General features: G+C 45.0%; 1 protein-coding gene across 2 annotated transcripts; it reads left to right on the top strand.

Annotated features, from left to right (window-relative positions):
- Positions 1-3119: 3119 nt before the first annotated feature.
- TRIM38 (tripartite motif containing 38) lies at positions 3120-20060 on the top strand. Of its 2 annotated transcripts, none has more exons than XM_075533222.1 (7): positions 3120-3272; positions 4762-5318; positions 9127-9222; positions 12742-12972; positions 14107-14129; positions 14222-14334; positions 19396-20060. In XM_075533222.1, the coding sequence occupies exons 2-7, from the start codon at positions 4911-4913 to the stop codon at positions 19917-19919; spliced, it is 1395 nt and encodes a 464-aa protein (XP_075389337.1). In that variant the 5' UTR covers positions 3120-3272; positions 4762-4910; the 3' UTR covers positions 19920-20060. The 2 variants fall into 2 exon arrangements, with proteins under 2 accessions (XP_075389337.1, XP_075389340.1); XM_075533225.1 differs by having other exon boundaries at positions 3122-3268.
- Positions 20061-20396: the final 336 nt, after the last annotated feature.

Raw genomic sequence — 20396 nt, 5'->3', positions numbered from 1 at the left:
ACAGCAATTTGAAGATGTAGAAGAGGTGAAGAAATAAGAGGGAGGTGCTATCAGCCATCCAAACAGATGAGTTTGAAAAATGTTTCCAAAAATGGAATCACAAATTTGACATTTATATTAAGTGTAATGGAGAGTACTTTGAAGCTGATGAGGTTGTTTTGTAAAATAATTAAATACATAGCTTTGAAAAAAAATCTGTTCGGGGGTGGGGGGTGGTGGTGGGGATACCCTCGTATTATGTAGGTCTGTCTCGGAATTTTATGTGCTGTTTCTCAAACATAACAGCAATTGTGAGGCAGGTGCAGGAGCAGGTGGTGTTTGGTCTGTTGTACATCGAGTCGCTGTTAGTTGGAACCAGCCTGACAGCACCTAACAAGAACATATCTCAATATAGTCTCTCTGTAACCATGATTTTTCACAGTGTTTACAAGTCATGGAACACTTACTATTTACTCTCTTTGAACACATTACATAATTGCTATGCTTGTAAACATTTTGTCTTCAAGAATTTGGGGATGGTCTCTATTCACAGACATCATGTCGCAGGCATCACCAAGTTTTCATGTCAGTTGCATTATTCTTTTGTTCAATCTTTATCAGATTGTTTCATTTTTGAAAATAGTCAGGGATAAGTTAGCCACAGATGGTTTGGGCTTGTTGTTTTCTTTTACTTCCATTCAATCAGTGACTGTTCAGAACTCATACTTTCAACAAAGAAGAACTGTGTCAGACCTAGAATGGAAAGACTGTAGCGGGGACTTCAAACAGTTGACACTTCACACATTAGATTCCTGTGAACCGGCTTCTAGTGTTCTTTCAAAACACCTTAGAGAGTATAATAATAGGGATTTTCACAACTCTTTTTTTAACGATCTATTGTGTATTTTTTAAAGTTGTATTGTCTTATAATTCACAAATCATACAATTCAACAGTTTAATCATATTAAAAAGGGTGTACAATCATCATCACAATCAATTTTAGAACATTTTCTTCATTCTTATACTCATCGTTATTAGCTCCCCATTTGTCCCCAAACTCCCCTCCATACTCCCAAGAAACCGTTAATCCTGTTACTATCTCTATAAATTACCCCTCCTGGATTTCATATACAGAAAAACATTTTTTTAAAAACTAAAAACAATAACATAGAAAAGCAGAGAAAGGCCACAATCAAAAAGAAAGCAGAAAATATTTGAGAATAGAAGGAATTTGCAATGGGAGTTTGTTCCCCCAGGTCAGACTGTTAATCAAACTTCCTGTTTAGAGGCTCTGAAAAAATTGTGTAACAGTGTGTGACCAAAGAGGCCTGATTTGTTTCAATGGGTCAAAAGGGAGCTCAAGTGATAGGTGTTAAATTTTAACCTCTGGTTCTTAAGCACCCTCTCATTAGTAACAGGTGCCCCTTTTTTCCCTCTGCTCCCTGAGGACAAACCAGATGTACATCTCTTACAGCTCAATTTATCAGAGCAAATCTGTCTGTAAGGAGCACTGATAGCACAGTGGGTTAAGTGGTGGACTGCAAACTGAAAGATTGGTGGTTTGAACCAACCAGCTGCTCTATGTGAAAAGGAAGAGAGATTGTCTGCTCCCTTGTAGATTTTTTTTAAAATTACAGTTAATGAATGAATTTTATTCACAATAAACTAATATTCTTAATATCAACAGTATTATCATATTGTAGCATCTCTCACCTGCAGTTGACATCCTTGAAGGTTTCCAGACTCAGAAACCCATCTCCATCTTACAGGTTCAGTATGAGTTGGAATCACCACCAGTCCTCGTGTTAGCATCCCGCACTTAACCACTTACGCCACCCAGGACTCCCAAAAGCCCCAGCCAAACCCAAAGCTACGCCACTGCCTATAAGTCAATCCTATCCCACAGTAACCCTATCCCAAGTCAAATCATATCACTGCCATTGTGGGGGCGTTGGCTCTATGACCCTTATAGGACAGGGGAGCACCTCCCTGTGAGTTTCAAGACTGTAATTCTTTGCGGGAGTGGAAAGCCCCGTCTTTCTCCTGGTAGTACTTTTAAAAACTGTAGGGTTTCCGAAGCTATAATGGTTACAAAAACACATTGCCACACCTTCCTCTCACACGGTGGTTGGTGGGTTCAACCGCTTGGTAGCAGTTGAGTACTTTAACCACCGCTCCACCAAAGCTCCTTAAAGGCACTGGCGACTAGCGGGAAGTTTCAGGTTGCCTTTCATGATGTCCTCCGAGGCTGCACTGCATCTTCCTTTTCCATTCTAGAAAGCTGAACTTTAAAGAATAGTAATTTTTTAATATTATATGCCACCTATGTTAAAAAAAACAAACAAAAAGAAAGAAAATGTTTTGAAACCGACTGTGGTAGCAATTGTACAATACTGTTTTATGTGATTGATGGAATGTATGATAGATGTAAGAGCTCCCAATAAAATATTTTTTTTAAAGAATAGTAATTAGACTGGGGAAAAAATTGTCATGTCTCGAGGGGTGCAGTGGGTCTGCGATTGTGTGAGAAGCTTGTGAAAAGCTGAATTCCTGGCAGAATGTGCAGGGACTGGGGTGAGAGAGTCTCAAAGTGGACTTTCGTTTTTTCGAAGCCGCATTTCCCGCCCGCCTCCCCACCGCCCCATGTCTGGAACGCTGCACCTCTGGGAATTCTGCGGATGCGGGCGCTGATTCAACCATTCTGGAATAGTGTGCTCCTTCGGGCCCGGGGCCCGGTCGCCCGCGCTGCAAATCCAGGAGCACGGGCGAAGAAAGACACGAGGAAAGTTGTTCACTTTCCGAAGCCACTCCGGAGTGACTGCGAACTGCCCCGAGTGGGAGCTTCCCCTCTGGCTGCCGTGGGCGGCTTCGGGTGCCAAAAGGAACCCGAGAAGTCGGGCCTGGCCCGTCGGCCCGGCTAGCGGGGCCCCGGGCCCACCCTGGGGCAGGCTGGGAGGAGGGGTGGAGCGCCAGGCTCTCTGCCAGCGAGCGCTGCCCGCTCCGCGCGGCGCCGCCCCGTTCCGCGCCCCCGGAGAGCGTCGAGGCCCCGCCCCCTGGAGTGTCGAGGCCCCGCCCCTGGGAGCGTCGAGGCCCCGCCCCCAGCAGTTTCCGCTTCGGCGCCGCGCGCGCGCCGCCCCTCCCCACGCCCCCGCCCCGAGCCCCGAGCCCCGAGCGATCCGGAAGTGCGGCTCGGCTCCGAGCGCCACGACTCGGGCCGACGGCGCCGCGAGGGGCGCGCGAGGACTGAGGGAAGGTCCCGGCCCCGGGGCCCGTTCTTGAGGGAGTTGATGTAGGTAGGTGAGAGGCGCGGGCAAGGGGAGCCATTCCCGCGTCCTGCGCCCACTCCCGCTGGGAAAAAGTCTGGAGCTGGGCCGCTTCCTGTCCCCTGGGCTTCTCTTTCCGCAGGGCCGGGCACCCGGGGGTGGGGGATTTCCTCGGATAGAAAGACCCTGCTGAGGACTCCAAGCAGCTCCCTGAGGAAAACGCCTGTCCCCGTCCGGTGCTTTTCAATCCAGTGCTGTCAGGTGGAGGGCAAGGTTTCTTCCAATGTGCCCTGCGCGTCCAGACCCCCGCCCCCACCCCAAGGGTAGCAAGAGGGGACCAGGACTCCTCTCCTAAAACCGCTCCCGGAGGGACTGAGCGGACAGACTCCTTGCATGCTTCCGGCAGCTGTGATTTAGGGGCTCCAGCATTAGAATTCTACCCGAATGGCTCCCATCTGACTTGTCTGCCCACTTCCCCTACATCCTGGAGTTGGGGGAACGCCCTGTGTTCCAGCGCCTTGGACTCCTCCCTCATGACGTCCAGCCCTTGCCCTCTGTGCCTCTTTCTGGGGTTTTTTTTAACACGTCTTGTTTTTATTTTATTTATTTTTAATCATTTTATTGGCGGCTCCTACAACTCTGTGCCTCTTTGTAAACTCTCCCTCCCAAAGTTCTTGGAAAGGAACCCTGGCAGTTCAGTAGTTCGCAGTTGGCTGCAGACGGAAAAGTTCGCAGTTAGAACTCACCCGGGGAAAAAACGGGTGGCATCTGCCTCCCTAAACAACGCAGGACCTTGGAAACCCTGTGGAACTTGTCAACTGTACATTGACTCCAAGGACAATGAGCTAGGGTTCTGTTTGGGGGGCAGGTGGTGTATACTAGGAGGAAGTCGCTTTGTCCCTTGGAGCACCATGTGGTTTCGAACTGCTGACCTGGTTTGCAGTCTAACTAGTAAACCACCTTGCCAGCAGGCCTCCTAGGAGGCAGGGAGGACCCAAAAGAAAAAGGACAAACTACTTCCACTTGCCTTGGTTATTTTTATAGTCTCCTGTTTGGGTCTCTACTGAATTTTTTAAAATCTAGTGGGATAATTTTTCCCTGGGAAGTGGAGTCAAAATTGTCTCAGTGGAAACTTCACAGACTACCCAGTTACTTGAGAGCTGCTACCATGCAAAAGGAGAAGATGATGGTGATATATATTTTTTCCTGATCATTAGAATGTGGAAGCTTCACACTCCCTCATTGGTTTTCTTGGGCAGCTTCTGTCAGGAAGCCTACCTTTCTCCCTTGAGACTGTGGTTGACAATGATGGAACTTTCTAGATCTGGACTGCTGTGTGGCCATGAGCCTCATGTGGCTCTGGAGAAATCAAAATGTGGTTACTGAGACAGAGAAACTGAATTTTAAGTTTATTTCATTTTAGTTGATGTTAACAGCCACATGCCACGGGCTGTCATACTAGATGACACAATTAGATGTGTATGTATCTTTTAAATTCCGATGCATTTCTTTCCTCTAGGGAGAGAATACTAGGACCTGTGGAGGCTAGTGGCAGCCAGCGCATCATAGAGACTCCGGTGAGGTGTATGAGGTATTTCCCTCTCTGGGAAGTGCTAGCTGCTTCATCTCTGCCTCAAGATCTACTGTTGGAGCTTTGTCATAGAAATCATGGCTTCACCCATTCCCACCAAAAAGCTAAAGGATGAAGCCACCTGTGCCATCTGCCTCAGCCTGATGACTAACCCAGTGAGCATCAGCTGTGGACACAGTTATTGCCAAAAATGCATAATGGATTTCCTTCAGAACCCAAACTTTATAGTAGCAGGGAAAGAGAAGTTCTGTCCTCAGTGCCGGGCCCCCTTTGAAGAGCAGAGCCTTCGGCCCAACAAGCAGCTGGGAAATCTCATTCAGGCCATCAAGGAGATGAGCCACGAAATAGTATGTGAGGAACATGGAGAACAACTCCAGCTGTTCTGTGAGGATGAGGGCCAGCTCATCTGCTGGCGCTGTGAGCGGGCACCACAGCACAAAGGGCACACCACGTCCCTTGTTGAAGACGTGTGCTACGGGTATAAGGTGAGTGGGAAAGGAGGGCCGAGTGGCTCATCAAGGGCCTGGTCTCATGCCTCCTCTCTAAAACCTGAGCTGGTTTAGTGTGAAACCTGGAGATACGATTTTGAAATATAGCTGCTCTTGTGTCACTAGTTATGATAGGTCTTTACTAGGTCCAGTCCAGACTATCTGTCTGACCTTCAAGGATGGTTAGACACTCTTGTCTCTTTCCTTTCTGGATACTATGACCTTCTCCCCATTCTAGAACATTGTACTCAAACCCATAACTGCATGTGATATTGCTTTGGGTTGGGTAATAATTCAAAAATTCACGTGTGATAGGGTCTCAAATTACAGGGATGAAACACCACCTTTTAGATCTCCTCTATTCTACAACAGAAGATTGAAACAACCAAAAATTTGCTGTCCGGTTGATTCCAACTAATGGTGCCCCCAGATGTGGCAGAGTGGACCTGGTCTCGTCATTGTAATATTTATGAAAACAACACCGGCCTTCCCTCCACAGGGATGCTGGTGGGTGGGTTTGAACCACTAATCTTTCGGTAAGTTGTGGAATGTAAACCATTTATGACCCCCAAGACCTCTGGGGAAGAAAAGCCAGCAAACTGCCTGGAATCCTCTGTTTTGAATGACAGGGGACTGGTAAAGCAATGTTTCCCTAAGTGAAAGATAGTGCTCTGGGGCATGCTCTTGAAGTAGGGGGTCTGCAGAAGCAAATACCTACACTTTATCCTGAATTATATGAGGGGGTATCCCCCCCAAAAAAAAAGACAGAAAAGAAGCTCAGTTGGACATAACTTTCGTAGTACGCATTTTCCAGCAAATCAGCTTGAGTTAGTGCACCCAGTGGCGTTGCTCAGGAAGGTTCTCTCTGGTCAGAGTGAATTTTTTCATAAAAACAGTTTGGCTTGAAACTTTTTTTTTATGATGGACAATTTAAGAGAACAGCATGGCTGTGAAAATTTGTTTCTAGGAAAAATTGCTCAGAAATTTTTTTGATCTTCAGCACAGCATACAAGGATAGCACTATGGAATTAACTCAAGTGGTTTTCTCATTTTTTAAAAGGTGAAATGTTGATTGATGGCAAACCTTGTTCTTGGCGTCCGTCAACTTCCTGAACAGACGAAAATATCGGCTTGTAGTGCATTTGGAGTTTGTTCCCCCAGGTCAGACTGTTAATCAAGCTTCCTAGTTAGAGGTTCTGAAAAGATTGTGCAACAGTGCAATAAGAAAAGGCCTCATTTGTGGCAGATGGGGGATTGGGTTTGCCACCATGACAATGACCTGCTCACACAGCCATCTCAGTGCTCCAGGTTTTGTCAAAAACAGCATGCCTCTTGCGCCACATACCTTACTCACCTGATTTTGCACAGTGTGACTTCTTTTTGTTTCTGTAAATGAAGAGGGACATGAGAGGACAGTGATTTGATGAATTAGAAGCTGTGTAGAAAACAAGGCAGATTCTGTCAGCCATCCAGATGAGTTTGAAAAATGTTTCCAAGAATGGAATTGCAGATTTGATAAATGTACTAGTGTAGTGGAGAGTACTTTAAAGGTGATATGGTTGTTTTGTAAAAGAATTTTATAGCTAAAAAAAAAAAGAATTTTATAGCTTTGAAAAAAATCTTGGGGTGTTTTTTGGTGGGGGTATCCCCTCATAAGCTATAGCACAAACATTTTAAATGATCAGGGAGATGCTAACTATATATATTTTCTTTCCTTTTTTTTTCTGAAAAGAGGATGGTAGACCAAATAAGTTTGAAAACCCATAGGTAAAGGGTAGTAGGAGCTATTGGTATCAGGGAAGACTTCCTGAAAGAAGTGGCTCTTGAGGGACTCACAAGTTAATCACACATAGAAGGATGGAGCAAAGAGATGGCATTTCAGGCAAAGGAGATCACCTGTGCAAATGGATGTCCGTGAGAGCTTTCCAGATGCATGATGACCAGGACAGCAGTTGTGGATAGAGGAAAGGCAAATGACTTAGCAAAGAATACTGGGGCCTGGAGCCTTGCTATCAGTCTAGAGTCCCACCTAGCCCAACATGGTACAGCTCTCTAGGAGATGTTCATTTTGGACACGGGTCAGGCTGACATTAAAAAAAACAAGCACTAATTACTAACTGAAAAAATTGTTCAGTTGGTGGGGGAGATGCATTGGCACAATGAAATGAGCCTCATCTCTCTGGGCATCAGTCTGTATTACAAAAATGGAATGCGGAAGATTCCATAATCTAAATAGAGCTTAAAGAAGTTTCTTTCATAATGGTTACTAAAGAATTTTTAGATGCCTACATGAATTATGCCACTTCCAGTAATATCTTAAAATATATAAAAATAAAGGGCAGGGGGCATCACCAAAATATGTTTAGGTTCTTGTTTTTACCATATTGTTATCAAGTACTTGCAATCCATTTATAAAAACTATTCCTAGCATTGAACCTACAAGCACAATTACAAAGAAGAAGAAAACGGTCAAATATAGTTTGTTTTTATAAAGTTAATGAAGCAGAAATTCCAGGCATAGGGCCCAGTAATCTATGTTTGCTTAGGCATTTCATGGCATTCTGATATACACTAACATTCAAGAACCATCTATTTTGTCACTACCTGAATATTGTTGAAATCCTGCAAGTTAGGTGCTGGTATATCTCTCTAACCATAGCTACTATAATGCCAACAACAGAAAAATAATTGTCCATTCTAACCCACTCAGAGGAACCCCAGAAAGACGGTAGCCTTGAAAGCTCCAGGGGCACTGTTCTCCTCTGGCACATGGGTCTCCGCGAGTCAGAATCCACTCGAAGGCAACAACAACAATAGCATTTAACATACAGACTGCGTAACCTTGAGGTGATGAAGCTCCAAAAATGAAAGATTATTCTTGCACGGACAAAACCTAAAGACTGCCAAAGAGTAAAATTCCACTTCTCCAGTAAGGGAAGAGAAGGACATTTCAAGGAAGATTCAAGAAGGAAAGCAAAGGACTTGAAGATGAACAGTTGTAGATGAACCCGGGGACGGTGAGGTTGCGGGTTTTCACCCTTGACCTTGGGAAAATCAAGGAACAAGGAGAATGGTCCCGTGACCTCATTTCTTCTCTTCCCTGCCAGAAGGTATTGTCCCCAGGGTGGGCCTCCTGGTTCCCCACTGCAGGAGGCTGAGATGGGCTTATATTAAAGGTCTTGATTCTTCATAAGGACATGTCAGTACTGATCCCATCAGCGCACAATAACTCAATCTTCTTGGAGCAACTAATAGCTGTAATGTGAATATACACATTTTAATTACTCCCCCCCCCCAACATACTCTCATACATAGCAAGAAAAGGAGCAGCTCAGATTAATGGTTATAAACACAGAAGCAGACTTTCTTAAGCCTCAGTTTCTACTGCAATCGAAAATGTTAAGGATTCTGCCCATTGCTGAGGGGCCTGAATAGGTTATTCCAGAAAGAGCCCTTAGCATTCTCCCTATAAAACAATACCAGTGGGTGCCATTAGCTGCTAACTCATGGTCACCTGTTGTGTGTGCATATCAGAACTGCTTCGGTGAGTTTTTGAGGCTGGGCACTTTGCAGGAGCAGATCAGTAGGCCTGTCTTGAGGCAATTCTGGGTCTGAGCCACCAGCCTTTTGTCTAGCTATCTAGTACGTAACCATCTGTGCCATCCAAGGACTCGTCCGACCCTAAGACTCGAGAAGCAGTTTTTGTTACTCTAACCTTTCATGAAGGGCTTAGGAGCTCACATGGGAAGACACCCATGCACTGTCGGCAATGTGATTGACTTGACTCACCCTATTTGTCCTTCAGAAAAAGCTCCTGGAAGCTGTGACATACTTGAGCAAACTCAACAATGAATGTGTAAATATGAAAGTTTTGACAACAGAGCAAATAAGTGAATGGAAGGTAAGCATCTGAGTTTATTGATCTCACAGCTGTTTTCTAGTTCAGAGCTCAGACCCGGGGGAAGTTGAGGCTAAGAACATGCTGGTTTATTCTCACTAAACCAACAACTGACACTCAAGGAAGAAACCATTATTTGTTTTTGTCAGGTGTGTGGGATATAAAAAAGGTCTCTCCCCAGCTTGTCTCCTCCACATATCTGTCAGACCTAGGACACTGCTTGCAACTAATGCTAAGTGATTGTCAAGTTATCTCCCTGAAGGCACAGCCATCCAGAGCTATCAGACTACTCTCTGGTCCACCATAGGTGAGGCTCACACCCTACTGTTCCAGACAGTGGATTGCTTTTCCTGGAGGACTCAGAAAAGATCAAGTCTCCGCTCAAGGACAATCAAGGCTAAAGTGCCATCATGAATCTAGGATCTGCCCATCTTGTCACATGAGTACCCTTGATGCCTCTTCGTATGGCCCCCTAGATCACCCCTAGATCACCCCTAGATCACTCCTAGGCTGTATTGCTTATGGTGCTACTCCTTCCTGTGACGTAGGTGGTTACCTGTAATCAGGAGGCTTACACATCCCCAAAGATAACTAAGCCTTCATTAATTTAAATCGCTCTCTCCTCCGGGTTCCCCTCCTTCCTTCTCTTCCACTGGCTGTCTCTCCTGCCCTCTCCTCCCTCCTGTACCTCCACGTGGACCACCAAGAGGGGCTAAGGTGAGCATGCTACCATGAAATTGTCTGACTCCATTTGACTCCCTTCTATCTTCTATGACTTTACTATAACCTTTACATATTAGAACCATAAAGTTGCACCTACAAACCTGTGATAGTTGTCGGCAGCTGGCCTCCCCTTACACAGGTGGCCTCTACTTGTCTACATCCATGAGAATTTACTTCCCTTCAACTTTTCAACAGTAGGCTAGAATTTCTGATACCTTTGTCAGCAGAAGAAGAATCTCTGTATCTACTTAGAACCAGCCTTGGTTAATTTGAAGTTTAAGTACTTATGTGAAGGTCCCAACCTAATGAGTTTGGCACAGTTGCCACAGTGGAGGGTTTGGCTTTTGACCTTACCATGTAAAATAACCAGATGGAATAGAAAACCCCACACTTACGATCGTTCAAAAACAGACTCATTCCAGCAGCATATGACGCTGGTGTAGAAGGAGGCCCATAAGTGCTGCAAAAACCTACATCCCAGTAACTGCAAGACTCTAGAGCCTCAGAGGATACGCCCATGGCTAGCTAGTCCCATGCTCAAAGAAACTTTCCTTCTTGGAAAGAAGCTTTTCCTTAGACAATGCATCAGCGTGCAGTCAGATCCCACAGGCCTCCTTTACTTCTTCCGAGGTCCTTTTCCAATCTCTGCCCCGATCCTTTTTGTGTATTGAGTTTTAAGGGTAAGTTCTCAAAGGAAACTTATTTCTAGGCTCTTCGGGAATGGACAGAGACTTACCTGTAACCAAAATACTCATATATGGAAATCCCCTCAACTCAAGAGTAAAAGCTACATCTGTCTTCTAACAAAAGACCTTCCTCTTCATCCTAAATCAGTGGTCCTTCTACCAAATCACAAGGCACTGAAAGACCACATGAATTGAGGAAACACTAATAGAAATTATAACTCTTGTCTTCCATAAAATATATCATTAGCTTTCTGGCCATCTTATATAGGGATGATTAAATTGTTAATTTGACCCTGAATTGATAGATGAATAATTCTCAGTTAACATATAATAAAATTATGCCAATCTTGGACCCCCCTCCTGCTGAGAGAATTACAGACTTTTCTATCAGTCTGGTTACCTGCGATGTCAGTCCTGTTGATATTACGAAGCTTTGCTTCAAGGAATTCCCTTAGACTGCAGGATACCTGCTATTGTTGTTGGCAGGTGCCTGTCGACTTACTTCTTGCATCTGCCTTTTCCATTCGTTCATTTTGCCTGTTCTTTGTTGCCTCCTGAGCTTTTTCCTTGTTAGGTGTGGTTGAGGTGGTTCCAACTCAGAGGGACTCGAGTTTCAGCAGAAAGAAGCTCTGCTTGGTCCTGCCCCTTCCTCACAGTTGTTCTTTTCTTTGAGCCCATTGCTGGAGCTGCTGTGTTACTCCATCTTCGATCTTTCCTCCATTTACCGTGATGTTACCTATGAGTCTAGTTATGAAGATCCAGTTCTCTTTGCATTGAGTTGCCCTTCACACCGAAGGCTGCTATGGTTGACTTGTATCAGACAGCACTCCAAGTCTGCTTCGCTTTCATCAAGCATGGCTATGTCTTCTGTGTATCACATGTGGTTAATAAGCCTTCCTCCATTCTTGGCACCCCATTCTTTTTAATGTAATCCAGCTTCTCTGATTATTTGCTTCGCAGAACGCATACAACCATGACACACACCTTTCTTGGTTCTAATCCCTGAAGTATTCCCTTGTTCTGTTTTCAGAACTGCCTCTTGATTCCCTGTACGATTCTGCATGGACCCAATGCAGTATTCTGAGATTTCCATTCTTCTCGAGGCTACCCATAGTTCGCTATTATCCACACAGTTGAATGCCTTGGCATAGTCAATAAAACCCAAGCAAATCCCATTGTGGTATTCTCTGCCAAGATCCACCTGACATTAGCAGTGATATCCGTTGTGCAGGCTTCTCCTCGAAATCCAACCTGAACCTCTGGCAGCTTCCTGTCAATGTACCGCTGCAGCCAGTGCTGGATGATGTTCTGTAGAATTTCAATTGCATGTGATAGTAATGATATTTTCTTGATAATTTCCATATTCTGTTGGGTTACCTTTCTTTGTAATTGGTACAAATATGGATCTTTTCCAGTCATTTGGCCAAGTAGCCAGCTTCCACATTTCTTGGATAGATGAGTGAGTACGTCGTCAGCCTGTTGAAACATTTCCATTGGTATTCCATCAGTTCTTGGAGCCTTGTTTTGGCTGGTACTTCCAGTACAGCTTGAACTATTTTCTTGAATACCATTGGCACATGCTCCTATGCGACCTCTTGATCCTCTGCTATCCATAAGGTTTTCCATGGCTACTTCCTCCAAAGTGGACAGCCTATTCCTTCTTAGTAGTCTCTTCTTAGAATGGAAGCTCGACTGAACTGTGTTTACTTTGGGTGACCCTTCTGGTATTTGAAATACGGTGGCCTGGCTTCTAGCCTGATGGAATACACAGCAGCCACAGCATGACAAACTGACGGACAAGTGATGGCAAGATACCTTCTTAGATTTCTAATAAAAATGGACTTTTCTCCTCCCACTGATAACATGTCAAAATATGGGCTTACTTCAATGGTAAAATCAGCCAGTACCCTGGTCCCCACCCTTCTCTTGTATCTTGGCTGGAGGAGAGGGAAATAAATAAAATGATGATGGGTCATCAAGGACAGTGTGCCTGACTCTTTGCCTCTCAGGAATGACTGTACAGCAGAAAACCTGGAACGTCCTTTTGGCTCAAGTGTCTCATGGAGAAAATAGCGCCACAATAACAGAGCGATTTTTTCCCCCTTGTCTTTAGGGGAAGATAGATGTTCAGAGAAAAAGAATAAAATCTGACTTTAAGAGTCTCCACAGTTTCTTGCGTGAGGAAGAGAAGCTTTATCTGTGGAGGCTGAAAAAAGAAGAAGAGCAAACAATAAGGAGACTGAAGTACAATAACGAAATACTAGAGGAGAAGCAAAGTGAACTTCAGTGCGCTATCCTGGAGCTGGAGCTGAAATGTCAGAGCTCACCCCAGATATTGCTAAAGGTGAGGCCATGGAGCGGGAAAGAGAAAGCACAGTACTCAGCGTGTGAGCATGGTAAGGAAGTGTGGGAAGATTGGTAAAGCTCGCCAAGCGCCATTCCACAGTAGCACACTCGGGAACTTGAGGTAATGTTCCTCCTAGCCATCCGTGTCTTTAGGATGGCCTCCACTCGTCTCTAGGGGAGCCTGGGCTTAATTAGAAAAATCCACCTGATATGTGTGGACAGCTTGGTGAGCCAACAGAACCTCAGAACAAGTGGCACCTCCATTTACCCCCAGGCCTTTGTGCAGAGACTCCTGATACTGAGACACTTTCCTGAAATGAGGGAGGACCTTCTCCCTTTTCTGCTTGGAGAGCCCTGGCTCCTGAGATATTACGAGGTCTCATTACAACTGCAGGCAGCACCTGGCGGGGGAGGGAGGAGGGGTTGGCAATTTGCAGTTCTCAGGACATATTCGCCTCTTTCAGTATGTACCTGTGATTCTGATGTAAAGTTGAAAAATGTTAAAGGATATTATTCAGTGATTTTATTTCTTTAATTGAGTAATTTTTTAATTATTGTGAGGGACAAGTTTGGATCTTCCATCTCCAAAGTGTTCAGACCCCTGGTCTAGCCCAGGGAGGTGAATGTCTTAGGTGATTCCCTCTGGTTCCCAGCAGCAGAGCACTATAGTGTTGAGAGAGTAGCTAGAGCAGCACCACGTGTGACACTTGCTTCCATCACCTTACTGACCAACGTCACCACACCTAGTCATAAAAGATCTACTGTATGTGCTCATTCAGCAGGAGAGTGGAGCCCTGAAGGCCACGCTCATTGAAGGAGCAGCTTGGGCAAAGCAGGCCCCTTTCTCCAAGCAGCCCACGGGCTAGGGTGATTATAAACCTTACAGCTTCCCCCAGGCTTTAAACAGGAAATGGAGACTCAGAGGTTCATACATATCTTGTCCTGCAGAGCCTCCAAGGGTGCTGAGATGGAAGGAGAATCTTGTGGCCTCAAGCAATCCTTCAGACTGGGGTTTCTCTCTCGATCTCTCTTTTTTGGGAAGAGGGTTTAGAGTGAACTGCCCACCCCCACCCCCCTGCCAAGTCCTGTTAAATAGTTCTCACATTCACTTTTTGTGTCTGTTCCTCTATAGGATGTGAAGAACACATTGAACAGGTAAGCCCGGCATGGAGTAGGGGCGAGGCAGGCCATGTAGAGTTGAGTGGAAGGTACCGCTAATGAAGTCTTTGGCCCTCTGCTTGGTCTAGGAGTTGGGCTGTGAAACTAGAAAGGCCAGAAGCTGTCTCTTTGGATCTTAGCACAACATGCAACATTCCTGAGCTTTACTTTGATGTGAAGAGAAAGCTAAGAAGCTATCAAGGTAAACCCACTTAACCCACTAGGTCATCTCAAATGTCCCTAAGTGCTATGTGGATGGAAGAGACCTTGAGCAGGAAGCAGGTTCATCGCCTGTCCCCCAGAGGCTGTTTTTGGTTATTAGTAGCACTATGACACCCCCCAGGAGGCATAGCTGACAGGTTATCTAAGCAGTCCCTTCAAGTCCCTGCTCTCCCATTATCTGTATGTATGACCCCAGGCAAATATGTATCTCAGTTCCCAATCTGAAAACATGGCAGTATTAAATACCCTTACTTCACTGGAGGAGGCTGTGCTGTGGGTTAGACATTAGGCCCTTAACTGAAAGGTTAGCAGTAAAACCCACCAGCTGGTCTGAGGGAGGTAGATGAGACTGTCTGCTCCCATAAAGATTTATAGTCTCAGACCTCAAGGAGTAGTTCTGTGCCCCATAAGATCACGAGGAGTCAGAATCATAGGTTTTATTTTTTATAAGTGCTTACGGAAACATCCCAGGGTCCACATCTGACCTGTGGCTACACTATGGAGAAGACTCCAGCTCCTTATCAGCCCTAGGCCAGTTGCCATCAAGTAGAGATCATACGTGCCTCCGCCTTCCATCCTGCTTGACCCTGTTCTGACAACTCTTCCTCCTGTGACACTGTGTTTCCCTGATGGGTTCAACAGTTCTTTACAATGGCCTCACAGGAATCAGAAAAACATCACTTGGAGGGTTTATTAGGGAAGTTCACAAGCCAGCATCAGTAAACACTAAAGATACAGCCATTGGCCCACAGCAGCACCTCTCTTCAGCCAGCAGCCAAGTGTCTCTCTCTGGTCCTCAGCCTCTCAGCCCTGTGGTGGTCTCTTGGCCTCTGCCCCTGTGGGCCAGGAAGCCGGACCACTTCTCCACCTCCCAGTCTTATTTATTGTCTCTGTGCTACACCTCTGTTCTGCCTCATGGTCTCCTTGCCTCTGCTGCTTCAGACAGAGATCTGAAATGTGCTCTACTAGTGACTCTTCCTCCTTGATTTACCTCTCTTTCTGCTTCTGAGATGGCTCATCCTTATAGACAGGGGAGTTGCAACTAAAACTGACCAGTGCCTTCTATGAGTGTTACACGCACTCAGTGTGTCCGGTGCCACCCAGTCAGAGCTATGGATGGGAGAATGTTATTAAGAAATTTCACTACACCACAATACTTCATTGGGCTGTCCTGAAGATTACATGCAAGTAATGGCTAGTATCCATCATTTTATTTCAGCTATCCCTCAGCAATGCAGAGAGATGAGTATTATGGCCTGTGGCCCAACAAGTTTTAAGAACTTGGCCCAGATAACAGATATAATGAATGTTAGAACCATCACTGGAACCACATTTTTTTTAATAAATCATTTTATTGGGGCTCATACAACTCTTATCACAATCCATACATACATCAATTGAGTAAAGCACCCTTATATATTTGTTGTCCTCATCATTCTCAAAATTTACCTTCCACTTGGGTTCCTGGAATCAGCACATTTTCCTTTTTTTCCCTCCTGCTCTCCCCTCCCTCATGAACCTTTAATAATTTATAAATTATTATTTTATCTTATCTTACACTGCCTGGCATCTCCCTTCACCCACTTTCCTGTTGTCCATCCCCCAGAGAGGAGGTTACATGTAGAACCCCGAGATCAGTTCCCCGTTTCTACACCCTCTTCCCTCCCGGTGTCTACACTCTTACCATTGGACTTGAGGGGTTCTTCCGTCCTAGATTCCCTGTGTTTCCAGATCCCATCTGTACTGCTGTGCATCCTCTGGTCTAACCAGTTTGCAAGGTAGAATTGGGATCATGATAGTTGGGGAGGAAGCGTTTAAGAACTAGAGGAAGATTGTGAGTTTCATTATTGCTACACTGAACCCTGAGTGACTCATCTCCTCCCCACTACCCCTCTACAAGGGATGTTCAGTTGTCTACAGATGGGCATTGGGTCCCCATCATGCACTCACCTCATTCACGATGATAGGATTTTTTCCCCCTGTCTTTGTTGCTTGAAACCTGGTCCCCTCGGCCCTTCATGATCACTCATGTTGGTGTGCTGCTTCCATGTGGGCTTTGTTGCTTCTGAGCTAGATGGCCGTTTGTTTACTTTCAAGCCTCTTAAGACCCCAGACGCTTTGTCTCTCAATAGCCAGGCACCATCAGTCTTCTTCACCACGCTTACTTATGCACACATTCATATTCAGCGTTTATATGGGAAAGGTGATCACACAATGATTGTTTTTGTTCTTTGGTGTCTGCTACCTGATCCCTTCAACACCTCGTGTTCACTTAGGCTTGTGTGCTTCTCTCTGTGGGCTTTGTTGCTTCTGAGCTAGATGGCCCCTTGCTTGTCTGCAAGCCTTTAAGACCCCAGACGCTATATCTTTTTGATAGCCAGGCCTCATCAGCTTTCTTCACCACGTGTGCTTATGCAGACATCTGTCTTCAGTGATCATGTTGGGAAGGTGGATATCATGGAATGACTGTTTAGCTGAGCAAGGTGCTATTGTATTGAGGGAGTGTGCTTAAGGAGGCCCAATGTCCACCTGCTACCCTACTACTGAACCTATAAATATACGCACATAGGTCTATTTCCCCCATGATCATAAATATATTTACATATGTACATGTCTGTATTTAGACTTCTATGTATGCCCTTTGCTTCCTACTCCTTTCCTCTATTTCCTTATGCTTTCCTCCTGTCCCACTACTATGTGGAACCACATTTTACCAACCTTAAAATCAGGGCTTCACTATTTGGGGCTCTGAATTGGTGCTTGCTGTGCTTCCACCAGGATCCCTGTTGGTATAGTGAGTTATGCATTGAGCTCCTACTCCTGGAAAGATTTGAATTCTCAGAAGCCCACAGAGGCAGTTCTGCTCTGTTCTGCTCTGTCGCCATGTGTCAGAATCAATTTGATGGCAGTGAGTTTGGCTTTTTGAGTTTATCCATCCATAATCCCTTATCTACAATTATAAAATTAGAAAACCCCTAGAAGCTGAACATATATACTTACTTGATTGTAAAAATCTTACCTAAACCGACATGATTTGGTGGAAACCATATGTGTCACACTAAGCATTGGGCTGCTAACCTCAAGGCCAGCAGTTTGAAACCACCAGCCACCCCAAGGGAGAATGACAAGGCTGTCTTCTGTCAAGAGTCACAGTTTCAGAAACTCACCGGGGCAGTTCTACTCTGTCCCCTAGGTTTGCTATGAGTCAGCATCAGTTCGATGGCAATGAGCTGGGCTTTGGTTTTATGGATCACACAAGCCAGTCCTTTTGTGCATGAGGTCCAGGGCCAAACAACAAAACACCTGGAAAAAGGTGCTTGTTTTCTGCTTCTTCATGTCTGGGCTTTTTATATTGTATTTGGGCATGCTTTTCATTCAATTGTCCATGTTTTCTATTTGCTTTGTCTACTTGATCTGTCAGTTATAGAGAAGAAACTATTTACAGATTTCCTGACAGTGATGGTTATTACATTGTTTTCCGAAATGTCACACTGAGAAGTGTGCATGTTATATAGCGTTTGCAAACTGCACAACCCCCTTACGCGTGAGATATTCGTGTGTGCTGGGAGTGTGCTAACAGGAAGTTCAGCAGTGAAAACCACCAGCTGCTCCAGTCTCAGAAACCGTCAGGGGCAGTTCTAGTCCGCCCCAGAGGGTCACTCTGAGTCGGCATCAGCTCACTGGTAGTGAGGATGTTTGGGTTGTATGAGGCAGTTTAAAAAAAGTTCATGGGCAGATTTCATTAGCTCTTCGTTGCACTGTTCTATGCCCCCACCCCCAGAGTATGGGCACATTACTTAGGGGAGGATTTTATCTGTGTGCTATTTCTTTTGGTCATTCTGTAATTGTCGGATTGTATATTTAGAGCCTACATTATTAGGGGTTGCATGTTTAGAATTGTGATCCCTTCCTACAGAACTTTACATTTTATCTGTATAATGTGACCCTCTTCATGGTTGGTAATGATATCATCTAATTGCCAGTCTAATGCAGCTATATACGTCCATTATTCATTCTTTAACTTCCAACCTTCTATATCTTTTTGTTATGTGTGTCACTTGTAGACAACACATAGATGGGAGTTTAGAAATCCAATGGACATTTTTCCCTTTAAATAGCATTACCAACCAATCGGCACTTTAATTTTTTACCTTGGGTTTCTCTGACTCATTTAAATGAAATAAATTAAAACCCTAAATTTTAAATATGTTGCTTCTTGGTGTATTATCTTACAGTAATCCTTATTGAACCGTATCCTAAGCAAGAAACAAAAGCTTCCACTTAAGGTCCTGGAACCAGATGCTTGTCTGAGATCTAGGTAAAACCATGTGGTTAGCTGAGTCACTGCCCTCCTCTGATCTTCAGTGTTGGTGGTTACAAGTAGCCATAAGGAAGGACTCATTTCTCCGCCAGTGTTCTATGATGTCTGGCAGACGCACAGGGGAAGAAAGGGCACCGGAGAAGAGAGTAACCACATCTGTTCTATGCAGTAGGGTCCTCCGGCTCTCTAAATGACTCAGGGAGTGATGATGATAACAACATGGCATTACGGTTACTGCCACTTACTGGCCACTTGCCAGCTTCAGGACGCCCTGGTGGCACAGTGATAAAGGTACTCAGCTACTGCTCCCCCCACAATCAGTCGTTGGAAGCCACCAGCCTCTGCATAGGAGAAAGATGTAGCAGTCTACTTGTGTCAAGATCCACAGCCTTGGAAACCTCATGATACCATCCTGCTCTGTCCTGTACGTTGGCTGTGAGTTAGAATTGACTCAGTTGCAGTGGATTGAGTTGGGTTGAGCTGGGTTTGGGGTACAATGTGCCAAGAATTTTGTAAGTACCAAACATGTCAGCTTATTCATTCTTCTCCACCCGACTGTAACAGGCGTGACACTTTATACTTAACAAAACTGATGCCCAGAGAGTTAAATGACTTTCCTCAGCTCACACAGCTAGTAAAACAGTGCTTGCATTTGGACACTGGTTGATTTTATTGAAAAGTCTGCTCTCCACACCAAACATGCATTATCTTTCTTTGCAGTCAATGTGACTCTGGATCCAGATACAGCTCATCCTAAATTAATTATATCTGAGGATCGAAGACAAGTGACTCTTGGATGCTGCCAGGAGAATCTCAGCTCTTCTCCCAGGAGATTTAGTGCCTTCCGCTGTGTCCTGGGCTGTGAGGGCTTCAGCTCAGGAAGACATTTCTTTGAAGTGTATGTGGGTGAAGGAACTGGGTGGGACATCGGCGTGTGCAGAGAAAATGTTCAGAGAGACCAGCACATGAACCAGATGCCTGAATCTGGATTCTGGACCATCAAGCTGTGCAAAGAGAAAGGCTATATAGCACTTAGCTCTCCTCCCGTTCACCTTCATCTGAGTGAACAGCCCCTGGTGGTAGGTGTTTTTCTGGACTATGAGATGGGATATATAGCCTTTTATAACATGACCACTGGCTCCCAGATCTTCACCTTCCCAAAGGCCTCATTTTCTAATACACTGCAACCCTATTTCCAAGTTTATCCATACTCTCCTTTGTTCCTACCTTCCTCAGATGAGTAAGGAGAGACATAAAGTCACGTGCTTTATTTAGCTAGCACAGAGAACATAATGTAAGTCCCACGGGGACAGAGAATTGGGCTGTTCTCTTCACTGCTTTCCCCCTCCCCTACTGCACTTAATAAATATGTTGCATTGAATGAATGACTACAGACTGGAAAAAATGGTCACAGATGGTCAGCAAGGTCATAGCAATGTCCACATGTCCTCTCCATGCCTCTCCAATGGGGTCAAGTCTTTGGTTTCCAAGAGTCCTTGAATGAGGAGCCCCGGTGGCATAGTGTGTTATGTGTTCAGTTGTTAACAGCAAGGTCAGTAGTTCAAAACAACCAGCTGCTCCAAGGGAGAGGGAATGAGGCAGTATATGTGCAAAAATTTACAGCTGTGGAAACCCACATGTGGCAGTTCTATAAGATCACTATGCATGCTTATTTACTCAGTGCCATTGAGTTTCATTTGGTTTGGGGTGATGAGTAGGGG

This window comes from Tenrec ecaudatus, chromosome 1 (assembly GCF_050624435.1).
Source record: "Tenrec ecaudatus isolate mTenEca1 chromosome 1, mTenEca1.hap1, whole genome shotgun sequence".
In the NCBI taxonomy this organism is placed as follows: domain Eukaryota; kingdom Metazoa; phylum Chordata; class Mammalia; order Afrosoricida; family Tenrecidae; genus Tenrec; species Tenrec ecaudatus.
Note: the sequence above shows the minus strand (reverse complement) of the source record. Positions and strands in the feature narration are given on the sequence as shown.

Excerpts from the sequence above, each read along its gene's own strand:
- TRIM38 (XM_075533222.1), top strand. The coding sequence starts at position 4,911 with ATGGCTTCACCCATTCCCACCAAAAAGCTAAAGGATGAAGCCACCTGT. Across the intron at positions 5,319-9,126 it reads ACGTGTGCTACGGGTATAAG|AAAAAGCTCCTGGAAGCTGT; the intron begins GTGAGTGGGAAA and ends TTTGTCCTTCAG. Across the intron at positions 14,130-14,221 it reads GTGAAGAACACATTGAACAG|GAGTTGGGCTGTGAAACTAG; the intron begins GTAAGCCCGGCA and ends TGCTTGGTCTAG.